General features: G+C 43.2%; 1 protein-coding gene and 1 pseudogene across 2 annotated transcripts; one reads left to right on the top strand and one right to left on the bottom strand.

Moving 5' to 3' along the window:
• Window positions 1–3766: 3766 nt before the first annotated feature.
• LOC147000496 (FERM domain-containing protein 1-like) lies at window positions 3767–11830 on the bottom strand (annotated as a pseudogene).
• Window positions 11831–11852: 22 nt separating this feature from the next.
• LOC110312208 (vomeronasal type-1 receptor 4-like) lies at window positions 11853–17404 on the top strand. Of its 2 annotated transcripts, none has more exons than XM_085833019.1 (2): window positions 11853–12264; window positions 13039–17404. In XM_085833019.1, the coding sequence occupies exon 2, from the start codon at window positions 14043–14045 to the stop codon at window positions 15030–15032; it is 990 nt and encodes a 329-aa protein (XP_085689145.1). In that variant the 5' UTR covers window positions 11853–12264; window positions 13039–14042; the 3' UTR covers window positions 15033–17404. The 2 variants fall into 2 exon arrangements, with proteins under 2 accessions (XP_085689145.1, XP_085689144.1); XM_085833018.1 differs by having other exon boundaries at window positions 12927–17404.
• The last annotated feature ends 1005 nt before the right edge of the window (window positions 17405–18409 follow it).

Raw genomic sequence — 18409 nt, 5'->3', positions numbered from 1 at the left:
GAAGGATGTACTGTGGCATGTTGGGCCTATCTGATCTTCACAGGCATACTTAGCTATGCTACCCAGCACTTACCCAGCTCTGTCTGCAGTGCTTTGATGCCACAGGAGCTCTGTGGTGGTGAAGACACTGACAAAGACAAGGACCTAGACCCTTGCCAAGTATATGTCCACACTTGAGTCCTGCTAGTTGTCAGCACTATGTGCAGCCATGGAAAGCTGGGGACGTGAACGACTTTCTTCCTTTGGGATCACTTGTGAACCCCTGGGCCAGGTGACATGCTTGAGGCCAGGCAAGGATAAGGAGGAGCAGAGTGACCTTACCTGAGCTTGTGGGATAGAGGCCCCAGCAAGGGGAGGGGACTAGCCCTGGCTCACAATCGTCAGGAACATATGTAGTGAGGGTAGGCATGCTGGACACATGCCCATGGTAGCCTTCCAACATGCTAATCAGTGTATGTCTACATTTGTTTATGAATGTGGTGTGTGTGTGTGTGTCTGTGTATTTGTGTGAGTGATTGCTGTCTGTATATGCAACTGCATGTGTGCTTGTGTGGGTGGGACATGTCCTGACACCAGTCCTGTAATATGCAGGGCCCCCACAATTGGTACAGACTCAATACCAGGGTGTTTTTTTTTGTTTTTGTTTTTTATTTTTATTTTTTATTTTTTTTTACAAAGGCTTTCTAATGGAATATATTATGCCTCTCAGTCAGGGCAGGTTCACCTCATTTTGTACCAATGGGGAACACTGATCTTTTGGGATTGCAGCTTGAGCCAGGCATGGGGGCTTGGGGCCTTCATCTTCCTACAGTTCACAGTCTGTTCAGTATCACACTGTCCAGGGAACAGAACCCTCAACTCAACCAGCACCCCTGTGTGAGTCCTTGCACTAGCTGAAATCCTGGCTGACTATCCCAAGTCCACCTGTTCTGACTGAGATGAGTATAACACAGAAGGCCTAGATGAGAAGGTGCTTCCACACCCAGCCAGCCAGTCTTGAGCTCCACTCTGACAAATGTTAAAGGGTTTCCAGATGTGGCCCTCCTACCAATGGGTGCAAGTTTGGCACAACTACGAAGAATCTGTGACAAGCAGTGGCATGCAAGCCTCCTCTTGTCCAAGTAAACTGACATCAAGTACTTCTTTGTATCTTAGGCAGTAAGGAATCCTGAGGGCTCCGTGGAAAGATAATACATCCTATACCTTCCCAGAGCTCATGAAGTGTACCTGCTTAATGGACCCTGGACCTCCTTGAATAAATAAGGAGAGGAGACCCCAAACAGCCCTATCCTCTGCATCAGCTACACTGTCCTGCCAGGTGGAGTCAGCCTCCACAGCCTGAGGACTGGGGTAAGTGTTCTTTACCATTGCATCCAATAAGGTCTTGTTTGCATAGCCAGTGGCAGTGTCTCTTGTGGAAGTGAGCCATACTGCAAGGGAGACCTCTGTGTTGTTTACAGTACTTTAAGCTAGACATGGGAAGAGGAACTAGAGACTTGTGATTTGGAGATCCTGCAGGAGCCTGCTCTGGGTCTGTGGAGCCTAGGCTGGCTTTGCAGTCATAGGGCTCCCTCTAATGCCCAAGTCCCACCATGATACATTCTTTAGAAAATAAGACAGGAATCCAAGCGGCTTCAGGGCTAACATTGACTCTTGTTTCACTCAGACACTTTTGCTCCTGAGAATCCCAGAAGCTGAGAGCCAGAGACAGGAAGAATAGGACCTGCCTATGCTGAGACTAGTGTCAGAGCTGGTTGCCCATCTCCTACCAGTGGGTAGACAAAACAGAATGATATGGTGGGAAGAGGGTTGAGGGCCAAGAACTGCCTTGCCCAGACATGGACAAAGGCTGCTGGTCGTGGAATGCTAGCAAGCCACCTGCAAGGCTTGCTGGCACAGATGGGGCTGCTGTACATTTCTTGCCTACACCACAATGTCCTGCAGGGGTAGATCTTCACCTGGCCAGTACAGGGAAAGGAAGCTTAGGAACTTCATTCCATTGAGAGGCGTTAACTTCTTGAAAACCAGCAGCTCCACCGGAGTGCAGCCTCAGGTGCTGGTATGTGATCTAGTCATGAGCTTTCTAGATGACTAGGCAGAAAAACCGGTCACCTATGTGGTTGTCCTCTGCCTCCTCAACCTGCAGAGAGATATAAGAGTGTGCTGGTAGTCCTGCATATGTGTTTTCAATGCTCCTACAGCCACAGAAGCCAGCTCTACCCAGACAGTTCTAATTCTGGCATAGGCTATCTATCCTGGGCCTGATAGGCCATCCTGTTGGTATGCCCCGTCTTAGCTCTCACAACACACTTCCCTGAATGTTACCTCATGTTGTTTCCTTCAACCATCCCAGCATTCATCAGCTCCAAATCCCACCCTACCTTAGAATCCCTGATAATCCCTGAGAATTTTAGGAGGGCAACCTTTCACTTAATCAAACTTCTCCACTGATTGTCTGGGTTCCATCAGCTGACAGTTGTTCCACATTGATGGGCAAACTTATGCTTTTCAGCTATGACAGACTTAGCCATGACAGACTTTAGGTTCTGCTCTGAAGACCCTACACATACCACAGGTAGTACAGTCACACACATTGCACTCTACCTAGGTTTCACAGGGCCTCGAGTGTAGTCACTCTGGTGCCCTATGGTGGTGGACACTCAAGTTTCATAGGTCCTGAGTTGTCTGGTAGCAGCCCTTTATAATAAGAGGTAAAGAAAGGTGGAAATAATATCCTGCCGATTTGCATGTCCACCACTGGAGGGGGCAACACTGCTATGCACCTGGTAAGCCACTCAACAAGTCCACTCACTAAGGCTGTGAGCCTGAAGCAGAGAAGCACTGCTAAACCCAGTGTTCCCAAGAACCTGGCTGTCCCTCCAGGACTGCAGGTAAAGGATTCTCCAGGACCCTGAGGATCCAAATTGGAAATCTTAGGTGGGCAGGGTGGGAGCCAAAAGGACTGAATGGAATCCTTACCTGGGATGTGACCTCTGGCCCGTCATTCTGATTAGCATGACCCACAGTTCTGTAAGGTCTCTGGGTGGCTGCTAAATAAAGGGGAGGAGAATGTAGAGGATGAAGAGGAGACGAGTAAGCAGGGCTAAGACAGGATCACTGCCCATACACACTGCTGTGGGCCCATCTTGTCCTGGACCCTCTCCTGCCATAACTCTGAAGTAGTAAACAAATACCCCTCCTCATAGGACTGTCTAAGATGAGGCCAGCTGGGTGTCTGAACTGTCAGCAAGAAAGACAGGAGCTGTCTGTGACATACACCAGTGTGCAGGGTCCCAGATGAGCCTATCTCACTAGTGAGGCCATTTCCTCCCCAGGGACAAGGTTAGGAGAGGCATACTTTGCCTTCTCTTCTGAGCTCTCCCTACCCCTGCAGACCCAGAAATGGTGCCTTCTCTGTGCCCATCTATAGTGAGTCCAGGGAGCACCCAGTGGCCACACTCATGTGATTTCATGCTCTGGCCGATATTCTACACTGTCACCCTTAGAGTCTGGATTCAGTGGCCAAGGCCAGCTGATTTTGTCTGTACAAGACTCTGAGAATGAGGCCACCCACAGTGTTAGTGACACATTTCTTGCCCCTGAGTGGCCTTCAGTGTAGTCCTGAGTGGTCATTCCAGCCTGAGCCTAGGGATTCAGATTAGCACTGGCCAGGTCAGGCTACTTGCTACCTAGTCCTATAGCTCACCTCCACTGTAGTTCCATGTATCCTGGCTGTGCAGCTGCTCCAGGAACCACTAGATGTCCTTCAACAGAACCTTGAGGTCCCTGTGGGCTTATCCACAGACATCTTACATTCTCCCTGTTGGGAGTTAGGCTTGATGCCTGCTGTGTGGGAGCTGCCATGGCTTTTGGAGCAGAATGAGAGGCAGTAGAGGAGATGCTGTGTGCTGCTCTTATTGTCCTCATTACCTAGGGAGTTCCTGCTGCTTTCTTCCAGGTCCAGGTTTAGCTACAGCAGGTCACTGATATAGGATTCCTGATAGCTCTTCTCTGTGTGAAAAGCAGCACAAGAGCTAGTGTTGGAGGAACATGAAGTACCCCTGCGTTCCGGGAGCCAGTGGTAATCAGTGTCCTGCCACCCTTGAGATACACAGGAGCCTAGGCGCATAGAGCAAAGCTGCATCCTTGGAGAATGAGCTCTGCATTCCCATGACAACTAGGCAACCATGAATAGACTTACTCCCCAGCAGGCTCCTAGCATCTCCTTGTTGGCTTGATGGCTCTTCTGGCTGTGACACTTTGTCTCTTAGCTACAGAGCCATCCTCAGCAGCCCTGGTGATCTGTCATGCAGGACAGGAGCAGGTAAAAACAGAGCCCATCAGTTGCTTCAGAGATTGTATGATCCTGGAATATGCACCTGGCATCCTTGAGGGCCTGCCATGTAACATAGGCAGAGAGTTCTTCTTGCTCATGGCTCACTCTCCACCCCCCCCACTTTCTCTCTCCCTCTCTTTCCCTCTCTGTCCCTCTGTCTGTCTGTCTGTCTGTCTGTCTGTCTGTCTCTGTCTTTCTCACACACAAACACATTCATGAATACACAAATCACACTGGTACGTGCACACAAACATACATGTACTATGTGCACAAAGACACATGCACACACATGCATGCATAGACAAGGGCATGCACACATGTCCACACCCACATATACACAAACACAATTGCATGTACACACATACATGCACAGACAGAAGCACACACTCCTGCCAATGCACTGTGGCTTCAGTGTGCAGCAAGTCGAGTCCTCTCTCAGTGGAAACTTTGAAAAGTAGAGAGAGGCCGGGCATGGTGGCACTTACTTTTATACCAGGACTCAGGAGGCAGAGGCAGGCAGATTTCTGAGTTCAAGGCCAGCCTGGTCTACAAAGTGAGTTCCAAACAGCCAGGGATAAACAGAGAAACCCTGTCTTGAACCCCCCCCCCCAAAAAAAAAGAAAGAAAAGAAGAGAAGAGAAGAGAAGAGAAGAGAAGAGAAGAGAAGAGAAGAGAAGAGAAGAGAAAAGAAAAAAGAAAAGTGGAGAGAACAGTGGGTCTTTAGGCAACACCAAGGCTCTTCACCTCCCAGACTACACCTCTGGCTCTTTGCAAGGCTAAGGATGTAAGGAAAATTACACTGTAGAATCATAGGCATCTTGGAGTGAAGGAAAGATCACTCCCACATTTCATACTAACCCTTAAAAGGAGGAATAGGACTGATGACCATCAGCAATGATGATTTTCAACAGATTCCCCTTTCAACACAGTCAGACAACTCCTTGAGTGGTCTCCAGGAGATGATATGCTATTTCCTCAGACCCCAGAGAGGGTGTGTGCAGCCATCAGCTGGGTGCACAGTCCCAGCTGGAGCTAATACCCACTTTCTGCCTCCTCCAGTTTTTGTAGCCACTGCAGCCCAGGCTCCAAGCTGTGGTGAAACCTATGGGTAGTGGGAACCAGGGCACTTGCAGCAGCAAACGGGAACACCAGGTATGGCCTGTGTAGAACAGCAGCTTCTGTGTTGCCGACAGCCCTTCTGGCTGGATTTCCAGCTTCTTCGTCTGGACAGACAGGAAGGACAATGTGATTTTACAGTCCAGAAAACTGTGCCAGAAGCAGGAGAGAAATACATTAGCCAATCACAAGCCCTGACTTGGCCCTGGCCCCACATTTCCAGGGTTGAGAACTGGTGACCCTGTGGAAACAGGTCTCAGGTCACTGTGAGTACCATCCATCTGCAGCCTTAAGAATGCAGAAGAAACCTGGGGCAGCCCTACTATGTAGGACACCCCTGCTTATGGCTGTACACAAGTCTGGCATGCAGGGTTTGTAGTGAACCATAATCAGTGTCTGGAGCCATTCTGCTGTGCAGCAATCCTCACTGTCATGTCTTAGGGAATGTGGAAGGGGGACAGAGGCTGACAGTTGTATCTCTAAGGTACCGTGGTTTTTCCTTTAGTTGGTGAGTGGGGTATTGTTGGCAGTCAGAGCTGTACCTCACTCAGAGAGTTCAATACTACTGTGATGAGCCACCAGACCTGGATGTGGGGACGGAGAGATGCCGAGGGTGTGGAGAAGCCTCAGGGAGCTCTGGATGGCATTGGTGAGGCTGAGGTTGTTGGGTCCAGGATTCTTTGGACTCCTGAGCTTTATAGATGCCTTGCCTCTTCAGACGCCCACCAGAAATGTCACCATCGAAATAAGTGACCAGGGGAAGTCGCAGAGCAGCTATGGAGTGTTGTCCACCTCCTAAAAGACAGAAGTAAGGTGAACTGTGGGAACCAGAGCATGGGGTGGGATCTGTGGCAGCAGGAGATGGGAAAGAAAGTGGAGTCCTTACTTGATAGATGGTTACTCCATTCAGAGTGAGTCCCAGGAGAAGAGTAGGGTGATCCTCCTTCTTTTCCTTAAAGAACACAAGTCAGAGGCTTAGGCTTTGACCCGGAGGCAAATGGAAGGAGGTCCATCTAACAGGCTAGAGTCTCCACAAACCAAGAGCTCTGTCTAAGCCTCTCTTGTTTCCCTACATATGCCGAGGGCACATGTGTATGCGGTATGCTTCTCTAGATATTTGAGTGCTATGAACCTCGTAGACCAAAGTTCCACACTTACTGTGCTCTATGGGAGGCTGTCACCTGGGAACACAGGCCATGCAGTGCTCAGGCATTGAATGGGAGACACCCAGAGGGACCAGGCATACCAGTCCAATCAATGTTAGATCAAACCAGTTACAGCACAGGCTGAGTAAAGCTTTAACAGAATTGACACCAGAGAAATCCAGCATGCTACCTCTAGGCCATGCCAACTCACCACTTGCAAACCAGGCCCGAGGGACCGTCCTGCCTACCCTTGCCTGGAGTCTGAGTCACTTTGTCAGGCATGGGGAATAGAACCACACTTTTCCTGTGTTCCTCCCATTCCCAACATCTCAGGGTCAATCTTGTACACAGTCTGAAGAAGTGGACAGGAACATCCTCAAGTAGGCAAGCATCCCTGGTGAAGCACAGTATTGCCTCCTTTGGAGTCAGACCCTGGTGAACAGAGTCCACCATGTTCGTGGTGCATGGCAGCCATGTGCCTTATGATGTAATCAACTCCTCTCTTGTTGATAATCTGAGGACTGGGTCATCAGCTAGCTCAGACCCCACCCTGCCCTTTCTCTGTACTGACTTCCTGGAGTCAGAACAAATAAGCTAATTACAGACTATGTCCAGACTTTATCTGCCTTAGCCTCACACCCAAAGGTGAGGATGTGATGCTTATAAATCGTTGGTTCTGCTCCCCTCTCATGTCACCCAGGTGTCTACAAGGACCATAGAAGCAGCTCTCTTTAGAGGTCTGTTGAGCTCATTTCAACCTTACAGCTACTGTTCTTGGAAAAACTTGCCAGTGAGGGACTGTGTGAGTGTGGGTTGAGAGAAGCTTTGGGAAAAGCTGTCTGGCCTCCAGCCTGGCACCGGAGATAGCTCTGCACTTTGAATTTGAGCTCTGTGATTGAACTTGTTAGCTAAACCATTGTGCAGTGCTTCTCCTGCCGGGTAACAAGAGGAGCTCAGTTGTGGAAAAGGGCAAGTGTAGCTTAGGTTTTGCTTTTAAATTGCTGCCTTGGTCAGGGTTTCTCTTCCTGCACAAATATCATGACCAAGAAGCAAATTGGGGAGGAAAGGGTTTATTCAGCTAATACTTCCATGTTGCTGTTCATCACCAAAGGAAGTCAGGACTGGAACTCAAGCAGGTCAGGAAGCAGGAGCTGATGCAGAGGCCACAAAGGGATGTTCCTTACTGGCTTGCTTCCCCTGCCTTGCTTTGCTTGCTCTCTTATAGAACCAAAGACTACCAGCCCAGGGATGGCACCACCCACAATGGGCCCTCCCTGCTTGATCACCAATTGAGAAAATGCCCTACAGCTGGATCTCATGGAGGCATTTTCTCACCTGAATCTCCTTTCTCTGTGATAACTCCAGCCTGTGTCATGTTGAAAAAACCAGCCAGTACAGTTGCCTTCCCTGAGCATTTGATGGTCCCTGGGCTTTTGGATTTTGTTGCTCTTGTGGGGTTCTGTTTCTCCCAGTTTTTCCTAACCACCACATTCTTTTGTTTTGACATTGGCTCCTCTGGGGTGTGCAAAGTTGGCTGCACCCCCCTCATTGAAGTTCTCAGTGAAGACCGTTGTTTTCCTGTCTCTTTGAACCTTGGTTTGTCATAACCAGTGTCTATGCCTGCTATAAAATCCAACTAAATCCCAACTTCTCTTCAGACTTGCACCTAATTTGTTTTAAAAAAAAAAACAGTTAACTTCATTTGTCTTTTTGAGAAGACAATTTTTTTCTGGGATGTTTTATTATTTGCTGACATCAATAACCCCAACATCACAGGCTAAATTATTCTTTTCTATTGGATATAGTAGAGTTTCTAATTTTTTATTTTATATGCTTGAACATTTTGCCAGCATATATGACTGTTCCTGGTGCCCTCTGATGCTGGAAGAGGGCATCAGATCCCCTTAGACTGGAGTTATAGATGATCTCCAGTTCTGTGAGAATCAACCTTGGACCCTTTAGAAGAACAGCCAGGGCTCTTAACTGCTGAGCTAATGTTTTATTACATTGAAAATAAGGAATAAAATTTTAGATTTTGTGTGTGTGTGATTTTTTTAAGCATACACATACATTCTAAGTTCAGAAGTTTAAATAGTATTTCTATAAACACTGTGTAGGCAAACTGGTGATTTTATGGAACTTGAACTGGATCTCACAAGAATCTCTTTATTATAAAGAGTTTCTACAGTAGCTAGACATTAGCAGTATAATTTTAGGATTTAAATTATGGAGAGTTTGAGTCAGTCCTCACGGTGACATATCACAGTGCTGGTGTTTTTCTGCCCAGAACAGCTCTAGTGCAGCATTTCAGTGTCACCACAGTCTGTGACAAAACCAAAGACATAGCTGCAGGTCAGCATGGATAAAGGGGAGTCTTTATCCTACCCTAGAACTCATGATGCTGAGGAATATGGTCAGAAGGTTCAAGGAGTCACAACAAACAAGGAGAAGCACGTCACTGGCAGTTGAAGGTGGCTGGTAGTGTTGGGCACTGGAAACAGAGGGTGTTGGATCTTTTGTTGTTTCAGAAAGGTAGAACTTAATGATCAGAAATAGACAAGCATCAACTGATGGATTTGGGACCTGCATATAAACTTAAAACCAGCTGTCACATAAAGCAGTGTGTCCTGTGTAGGGGAGTTAGCAGTGGTCCCCATGTGTGATAATCAGAAATGGGCCATAATGAGTCCCAACTCTAAACTGCAAGTCTGAGGTCACGTCAGTCTAGAAAGAGACTCCCTGAGTCCATTGACATATGAAGGGAACAAAATTGCTAAAAGAAGGGGAGCCTCAGACTTTTAAACATTCCCAAGTAAAAATAGGCTGTTTATAACAGTTCCCAACTGAGACTGGACTCAGGATGTGCAAGTCCTACCCACATCCAGAAAGAAAGTGGAATTACTTAACATTTCAGGTGGTTATCATATTACATAATTGTTAACGTGGAACCTATTGGTGATTTGTAGGAAGTGGCTAACAAAATTATTTTAGCAAAAGAATCTTTCTATATTATTGCATGAATGTATGGAATAACTTGTTTGTTTGAGTCATAATTAATGGAAGAATAACATTGGGACTGTGAGACAAAGCTTTTAGGTGACTTACATGGAAATGGTAAGAGCTAATTAATACATGAACTTTACCACCCTACAACAGTTGTTTAGCCTGATGTTTTCTATTTGACTTTCTGTGTCTATGACTGCTTGTCTCATGTGGTGTTTTCTGTGTCTGTGTTGGTGGGGTTGACTGGGTGAAAAATAAGTTCCTTTTATTGCTAGTTGCAGGATGAGGAGCACTGGTGCCCACATAGTTGGACAAGATTCACAAACTAGAAGCAGAGGATAGAGTAAGATAAGAAGAAAATGGATGCCATCAGGTGGAAGAGCGAGTAAAGAGAGGTGCTGAAGAAAAGGTTATCGTTCTCTAAAGGCAGCTAGTTTTTACCAAGTTAGCCTGAACACAAATGATTGTCTAGGGCAAAGGGGAACTAGAAGTTATGTGTATCTAGGATGCAAAAGAGAAGAGAAGAGAGCTGCATGTCCAAATTATTATTGGACTAAAAATGTTATCCCCATTTGGCCTGCCTACCTCTCTTCTGAACTATCTTCAGTCTCCCAAGATTTCAGTATGTTTTTCTATATTTTATCCAATCAAAGAGGGTGTACTCTTCTGGATAAATGGCTGCTGCTGATGCATGCTGATGCTGATAAATGGCAGTCAACTTTTCTGTCTGCATCTTTGTCTGCTCATTTTCACTTTTAGTCTGGATTCATCATGGTACCTGATATAGGGGCTGGTTTCCCAGGTGGTGGTACCAGGGATTAGCTCCCGAATGGCTTTTCCTTCCTTTCTTTCCTTCCTTCCTTCATTGGGAATCCCCCAGTGAATGGTATTAAACTTTTCAATAGCCATTAACAAGGTTTGTTCAAAAGAGTAAAACAAATGTGAAACATTCAGGAGAGAGTATACAGATATACAAAAGTGCTCATCAGTCCTAGAATGTTACAGAGGTTTGAGCATCCAAGGAACATCTTTAGGAAAAATAGGTTCTTTGAGTATGTTGCACTTTCTGTTTGTACCTGAGCAGGGTGATAACCATGAACATGCTTATTATTGTTTTAAATACTATTAATTTATTAGTTCTAAATATGACAGGGGCAGTACCTTAATAATTGAGACATGGGTCCTATTTAATCAGCTTAGCACAATTACTGGGAGATTACTGGCAGTTTTCTTTATGCAAACTGCCTAAATCTCAGCTTCTCTCCCCAAGTTATTTGCTGTTTAAGTCTGTCCCAGGTTATTTCTAGTCCATTAGTCTGTTCTCAGGATGCACTTCTTCTGGTTCATTTCATCTAGTGGAGACCTCCTGTTCTCATCTTCTCCTTTTTCCTCCTCTTCTCACTCTAGCGTGTTCCCTACCTGTTACCCACCAGCTCAATAACTACTTACCTCTATTCTACCTACTATTGGCTGTAGCCATTTTATTTAACCAATAGCCTTATACTGGGGAGCACAGTTTAAATAACAATGGCAGGTTCACACGAGAATTCATTCATCTGGGGACAACCAAATCGTGGTGCTCACAATTTAGTATTTATATACAACAATCCCCAACAGATTCTGGAACAGAACCTAAGCCCCCCCGCCCCCCCCCCCACACACACAGAAAGTCCTGGACTACTACCAATGGTATGTATATGAAATACCTGACATATACTGTGGGGTTGGTGTATGATACCAATAATCTTCTTTGTTGATATTACTACCATATCCCTATTTTCCAGTTACAGACAGGGGAACCATGATATTGAGCATCATATTCAAGACATAGTAGAGGAGCCTGGAGTCGCCTACATACTTGAAAGTTTTCACCTTAAACGATGCCAATGGAGAGGCATAGACATGGCCTGAAGAGGCAGTTGCAGCCAATGAGCACACTACTTCCCAATTTCTAAAGATAGAAATTTAATTTACATCCAAAACTTCTAAGAAAATTTCTTAACTTCAAATATGACATCATTTCATGTATTTCTCTGGAGGGAATGACTAAGATTCTGACTATGTTCCTGTGGGTGAGAATTCCATCTATGTACTTAAGCACATATTTTGTTAAATAAAGGAAGAGGGAATGCCAATGAAGAAAAACTATCTTCTAGTATCCCAATGGGTATCCCAATTATAAGATTAATAAGTTTACCTCCTTAGAGAAGTAAATACATTCGTAGCTCATTGCCACGCCATTACATGTCAGACCTCAGGATTTCCTGCTTGCTCTCTGTGAGATCTTGCTTTCCTCTCTGGATTAAGAATTACCAGATCAACTTCAACAGTAACATCTTAATAGAGAAGAATATTAAATTGGCCCTTGTTTTCTATCATTGCTATCAGTGGCAAACAATTTTCAGCTAAGTTTTTTTGTTTCTCAAGGCTCTGTGTCCATTGCTATTGCAGGTGAAATCGTAATTGCAAGACTGAGGGGAGAGGAGATCAAAGACTAACAGATTCACATTTCAGGCACTGCCCACCATTTAAGGCAACAAACTTACCAAGACTAGAGCACTGAGAATACAATTCTAGAATGTATGAATACAATTCTAGAATGTGATTTTCTAACACCTGTCTGGCAATCAGAGTTTATGAAGAAAATACACTAACAACATTCTGGTAAGTCATCACCTGACTAAAACTGGATCTGAGACTGAAGCTGTTTCATAACAGAGAAAGCAGAATTGCCCCTGAGCAAAAGAAGCACAGCAGTAAGAGGCATGTGATTCTAGACATACCCTGATTCTCATGACTGAGTAGAAGCTTCACTCATAGAGGCCATTGCCACTTAATCCAAATAGCTATGAAATCTAGTTTTCATAGTGATCCAGGATTTTTCTTAATCAAGTTTGTTGAGCCTCTAGGACAAGAATCCTAAACAATATTTTCAGAGTTATTAACACTGTACCTATACTCTGTCAAGGTTTGTTTACAAGTTTGTAATGAATATGAAGGAAGTGTCTAGGTTTGTAGAAAAGTGTCCTTCATCTGCGTTATTATTCTGTCAGACTTTCTGGAAACTGACACTTTTATGCACACCGAGATACTTTTTGCACATTCATTACAAACTAGAAATCAAGCCTTGATGGAATATGGGTATAATGTTAGTAGCTCTGAAAAATCTAGTTTAGGATTCTTCTGGTGAAGTGTCAACAAGAATGATTAATGAAAAGCCTGGATAACTTTGAAAACCATGAAAATGAGTCAGGTAAGTGAGATACTAGTAGTAATCATCCCGATAACATTCCCATCTCTAACCAAGAGTCTATTTCTGTCTGTAGCCTTGGTGAGGACATTCAGGAAGAGCTAACACAAAAATAAACAGTTTGTAGCATCAATTTTCATAGGAGCCACAAAATGTTTTCACCGATTTAAGATGTTCTTTGTTGATAGAGAAGAATATGTGAACATATGAAGTCTCAGAAGACTCCTTTGTTGTCTTTTTCTGGTTACTTAATACTGCTGAAAAAAGTAAGGGCTGATAAGCACACCCGATGAAATTATTCACACCTGAAAAAAATTATATCATATGGGACATGCCTGGGTTACAAATATTCAAGCTTGTGTACATAAACTGTTATAAAAATCAGAATGAAAACCTGCTTCAATGCTAATAGCACTACAAAGCTCAGCTAATGACTGGTACATCAGTTCATCACACGAAATAAGCAATGTATTTATTCCTTTCTATACATTTTTGCTATTATGTGATTTCTTTGTTTTATAAGGTGATGTTTTGACCACTGATCAACCAACAAGTCTTACGATTGTTTGATGTGCTGTTTTTCTTTATATGAAATAAGTGAGTTCTAGGTCAACACCTTTGACTCATGCTGCACTTTATTCATTGCAAAGACATATAATCTTTCAGGACCCTGAGTTTTTTTGATAGAATAGCTTATGCACTTCTATCAACAGATCTCAATGTTCTCTAATAATTTATATTGGTCTATACCATTAATATTCACAAACCAATGGTTACTTGAAATTGAAAGAAATCATGAAAGTCTAGCCACATGTGACACAATAGGAACATAAGAAAATAGAGGCAAATACTCCACAAGTATACCTGAAAAACCCAATAAATAGCTAGAACTAATGGAGCATGTGAAATGGTTATACACCCAAAATATCACCACCTAGCCAGATATTCCTCTCAGTATTCTGAAACAAGCAAAATTTCTAAATCTCAACTATACTGTACGTAACTCAGATTCCTTCATCTTCACTGATAACACATTAAGTAATAATATATACCTTATAGGTTTAGAAGTGTCAACTAATTATACATTGTTTTTCTTAGAAATCTAGGATCTATACATTTAAAAAATCATAGTGAATCACTTATTAATTCTAGTGAGAATAAGTTGCATGGCAAATGCCAGGTTTTAAGTAACATGAAGCAAGTAGTCCATGCCTACCTCCTCATGCAGAATCCTCGGGATCAGGCAGAAGGTTCTCGTCAAATCATGTCTGGTGATATGGCTATAGGGGTTATTTTGGTATCACAGACTGTTGCTGGAGTTTTGGGCAATTCGTGTCTCCTCTACAATTATATAGTGCTTTACTTCAAATCATACAAATTAAAGCACATGGACTGGATTTTGACGCACTTGATTGTGTCCAACTTCTTAACTCTCCTATGTAAAGGTGTTCCACAAGCAATGGCAGCTTTTGGTTTCCAATGTTTCTTCAATGATTTTGAGTGCAAACTACTTTCCTACCTTCATAGGGTGGGAAGAGGTGTGTCATTTGGCAGTGCATGCTTATTGAGTGTCTTCCAGGTCATCACCATCAGCCCAGAGGATGCCATTTGGACAATCTTTAAAAATAAAGCACCCAAGTACATCAGCTCTTCCCTATACTTAACTTGGATTCTATCTCTCCTTTTTAGCATTGTTTCCCTTAAGTATATGTCTGCAAAATTGTGCAATGTTAACAACACAAATCTCAAGGACTTGGGTTACTGTTCTTCTCTTTTTTTTGACAAAACTGCTGAGGTACTGCATGCAGTACATGTGATTATCCCTGGTGCTGTGTGCATGTTTTTCATGCTGTGCTCCAGTGGTTCTATGGTTCTTATTCTGCACAGGCACAAGCAGAGGATGGAACATATGATTAGGCGCAATGTTTTCCCTAGATCCAGCCATGAGTCCAGAGCAACACAAACCATTCTTCTCCTAGTGAGTACCTTTGTCTGTTTCTATACACTCTCCACACTTTTAACTATTTGTTTAAACTTTTTAGTTAATCTTACCTGGCATCTAGTGAGTATCCATTCAATATTCTCAATGTGTTTTGCTTCTGTAAGCCCCTACTTACTCATGAGACATGGTTCCAGCACATCCATCCATTGCTTTGCTTGGGTAAACTATCAAAAATCCTAAAGGTCATCCTATGTATTCCAAACACTTATGGAATTCTGACATTAATTATCATGCTCAGAGAAATGTTTGTATTCACTAGGAATATTATTATATTTTGTATAACAATATTTAGTGCTAAAGGTATGTGTATGTTTTTGCTTGTTTGTTTGTTCATTTGTTTGTTTCATATAAGAACAAGTCAGCACATATTTACTGAGATTGAGTCTACTATCCATCAAGAAATACCACTGGAAGACAGCACAGAACATATCAATCACAAGACATAAAAGGATACAAATAATTGTGAATTTCAGAAACTGAAATAATGATACCTACAACAATAACAAATTGCTTTCAAACAAAATGCATTTCGTATTAGCTTTTCTTTATGGGGTCTGAGTCAAAATGAAAATAAACTGAAATTCTTTCATTGTGCTCCCTATGTTTCATGTTAGTGGTGTTACTTTAAATAACCTTGGAACTAATGCACACAATATTTCACTTGAGTCCATGCAATATGCCTTTGTCTTGCTGGAAATTGGGTAGAAATATGGTGGGTGCTCATCACCATGTGATTTATGCTTTATGCCATCCAACAACTTTTTGTTTGTTTGTTTCTTTCTTTGTGTAGCCCTGGCTGTCCTGAAACTCACTCTATAGAGCAGGTTGGTCTCTGCCTCCAAATTGCTGGGATTAAAGGTGTGCATCACCATTGTCCGGCACAACTTTTTTTCTATATGTGGATTTTCACTACTTTTAATTGCTTACACAGTGATGTACATAATTGGAATTTAAATTAAATGCATACTACGGTTGAAAACACTCAAAATATAAAATAATTGAATGAGTATCAAAAATGTCAAATTAGGACATGACAAGCTTGAATTCCTTTCCTAGATTAATTTTTCAGTTATTAGTTTGTATCTCTGAAGCATTCATGAAAGTCAGTTTTCTTGTTGTTAAGAACATTTCCCAGTAAAAGTACACTATGCATGGAACTTCAACCTTGGAAATGACTATTCCATTGTCCATCATGCTTTTCCTTGGTTAGAATCAAGATCTCACAGGTGGAGTTTTTACCTGTACTGTGGCTGCAAAGGACTGGGCCTGACAACAATCAAACAAGCATCAGGAAGGAATTTCAGGGATTTTACCTCTCAATACAACTTTCAGCCAAGGATTAATTGTGGCTGTTTGCTACTGACTGTCTTCATAGTACAGTAGTTTCCTCTAAATTGAAACATTCTCTCAAGAAGAAGTATGGGGGAGATGAGGTCCCTGGAATCAGGAAGAAGACAAATTTTTCTTGTCTGTGAAAGAAGAAACTTGCAAGGATCACAAGATCCTCTCTTCAGTGCTATTAAACAATAAGTCAACTGTTGCGGGTGGTGGCTTCTGTTTCTTTCTGCCTAGAGGAAATTGGTAGACAGGTGAGAATTCTTAAAAGCCATAAAAAAGCTTCAGCATTGCCTTTTCAATCTCTGTGTTTCTGTTAGTGATGTAGTTGCCTTTCTTCTCTTCCTGTTTCTGTTGTGATGGCTAACAGAATACTTACAGTTTAAACATACTTTATGAGAAGCCACAAGGCAAAAAACGCTTCCGTCATGAAAGTTCCTAGCTTATACAAGGTATAACCTTGCAGCCTATTCCATTTTGTCTCAGACACTGAAGACTATTCAAAAAACTGTCTGATATGCTTTTTATTAATTATTTTATTTATTTATATCCCAAATGCTGTATCCTCTCACAAAGTTCGTCTTCCCATCCTCTATCCTCTTTGCCTCTGAGAGGGTACCCAACCCTTGTATCCCCCTACCCTAGCACATCAAGTCTTTACAGGATTAGGTGTATACTCTAGCACTGAGACAAGGCAAGGCAGACCTCTGCAACATATGTACCAGGGTCTTTGGTCCAGTCCATGTATGCTCTTGAAAGAAAGATGAAATTTCAAGACCTGTAAGTCATATAAAGTACTCAGAAATTGCTGGTTGTTTGTGAGCCTAGAGGCTGCCTGGGGCTGAAAGAAGAACAAACCCAGGCATGCCCCATCATTAAAGCATTCTTGGGAACAGCTTGACCATAAAGATAAAGAGGAATGTCAGGACATAACAGGGCTATCTGAACTGAGTCAACGACCATCTGGCCTGGCACCTCCCTCTGCCCATTGCCCTTTGACACAGTTTAAAGTCATAAATTAACCAGATACTCTGCTCGCATTAATAAACATCCAACTCACAGAAATCCGACACCCTGACCTGCATGTATTCTTTTGCTTACATGTATTTTTTCTGCTGATGTTTGAATAAGCCAATAGTGTGTCACTATGCTGAATTCCCCACCCCTAAGCCCTTTACCTCATAAAAACCCCTAGCTTTCGAGCCTTAGGGTCGAATCCACTGTCTCATGAGTGAGATACTTTTCGACCTGGAGGTCCACCATTAAACTGTCTCATGTGTTTGCAGTAAGAAGGATTCTCATGTTTCTTTGGGTGTGCTCTCCTCCCGAGACAGAGTGGGGGTCCCCGAAAGGAGGTCTTACACTCTTAGGTTGGTGACTTAGACTCTGGGACTTCCCACAGGTCCAGGTTAGTTGACACTGTTGGTTTTCCTGTGGAGTTGGATCCCCTTCCGTTCCTTCAATCATTCCCCTAACTCTTCCATCTGGGTCCCTGATCTCAGGTCAATGCTTGGCTATGAGTATCTGCATCTATCTCAGTCAGAAGCTGTTTGAGTCTCAGGGGACAACCATGTTACATTCCTCTGTACAAGCACAATACTGCATCAGTAATAGTGTTAGAGATTATTGCTTGCCCATGAGCTGGATCCCAAATTAGGCCAGTCACTGGTCTGCCATTCCATCAGTCTCTGCTTCATTTTTGTCCCTGCAATTCTTTTAGACTGGAACAATTTGGGGTTAACAATTTTGTTGTTCTACAAAAGAATGGGTCACAAGGATAACTGCTATTTCTGCTTTTGTAATCAAGCTTCCTTACTCTACTAAAGTGTACCCACATGGTTTTTTCCCCATGTAAGCCCTGGATTGCCATGGCATTTAAAGCTGGGTCTTGGCATGTTCTGAGAATTAAGCCATACACCAGGAAACATACATTTTCACTGTTTTCATTTTGGTGTCAGAGTATAGTATAGAAAAACAGCTTTCTATTTTGTGGGATAATTTTAGAAGGGCTGTTTGTTTTTCTTTCTCAGACATGGTGAGTCCCTTTTAGTCTGAAGAAATTAAATAGTGACACTGTTTCTGAAGAAACATGAGCAAATATCTACCCTGGAGAGGAAACAAATTTCAGAACAAAGTTTTAGAATTGTGTTTAGAATATTTTGTGATAGGCTCTTCCTGGGGAGCTTAAATACACATAGAAAGCAAACCCACAAAAATCCTTG

This window comes from Mus caroli, unplaced genomic scaffold (assembly GCF_978045245.1).
Source record: "Mus caroli unplaced genomic scaffold, Mus_caroli_1 scaffold_18, whole genome shotgun sequence".
Taxonomy (NCBI): Eukaryota; Metazoa; Chordata; class Mammalia; order Rodentia; family Muridae; genus Mus; species Mus caroli.
This window is presented reverse-complemented; position numbering and strand designations above follow the sequence as displayed.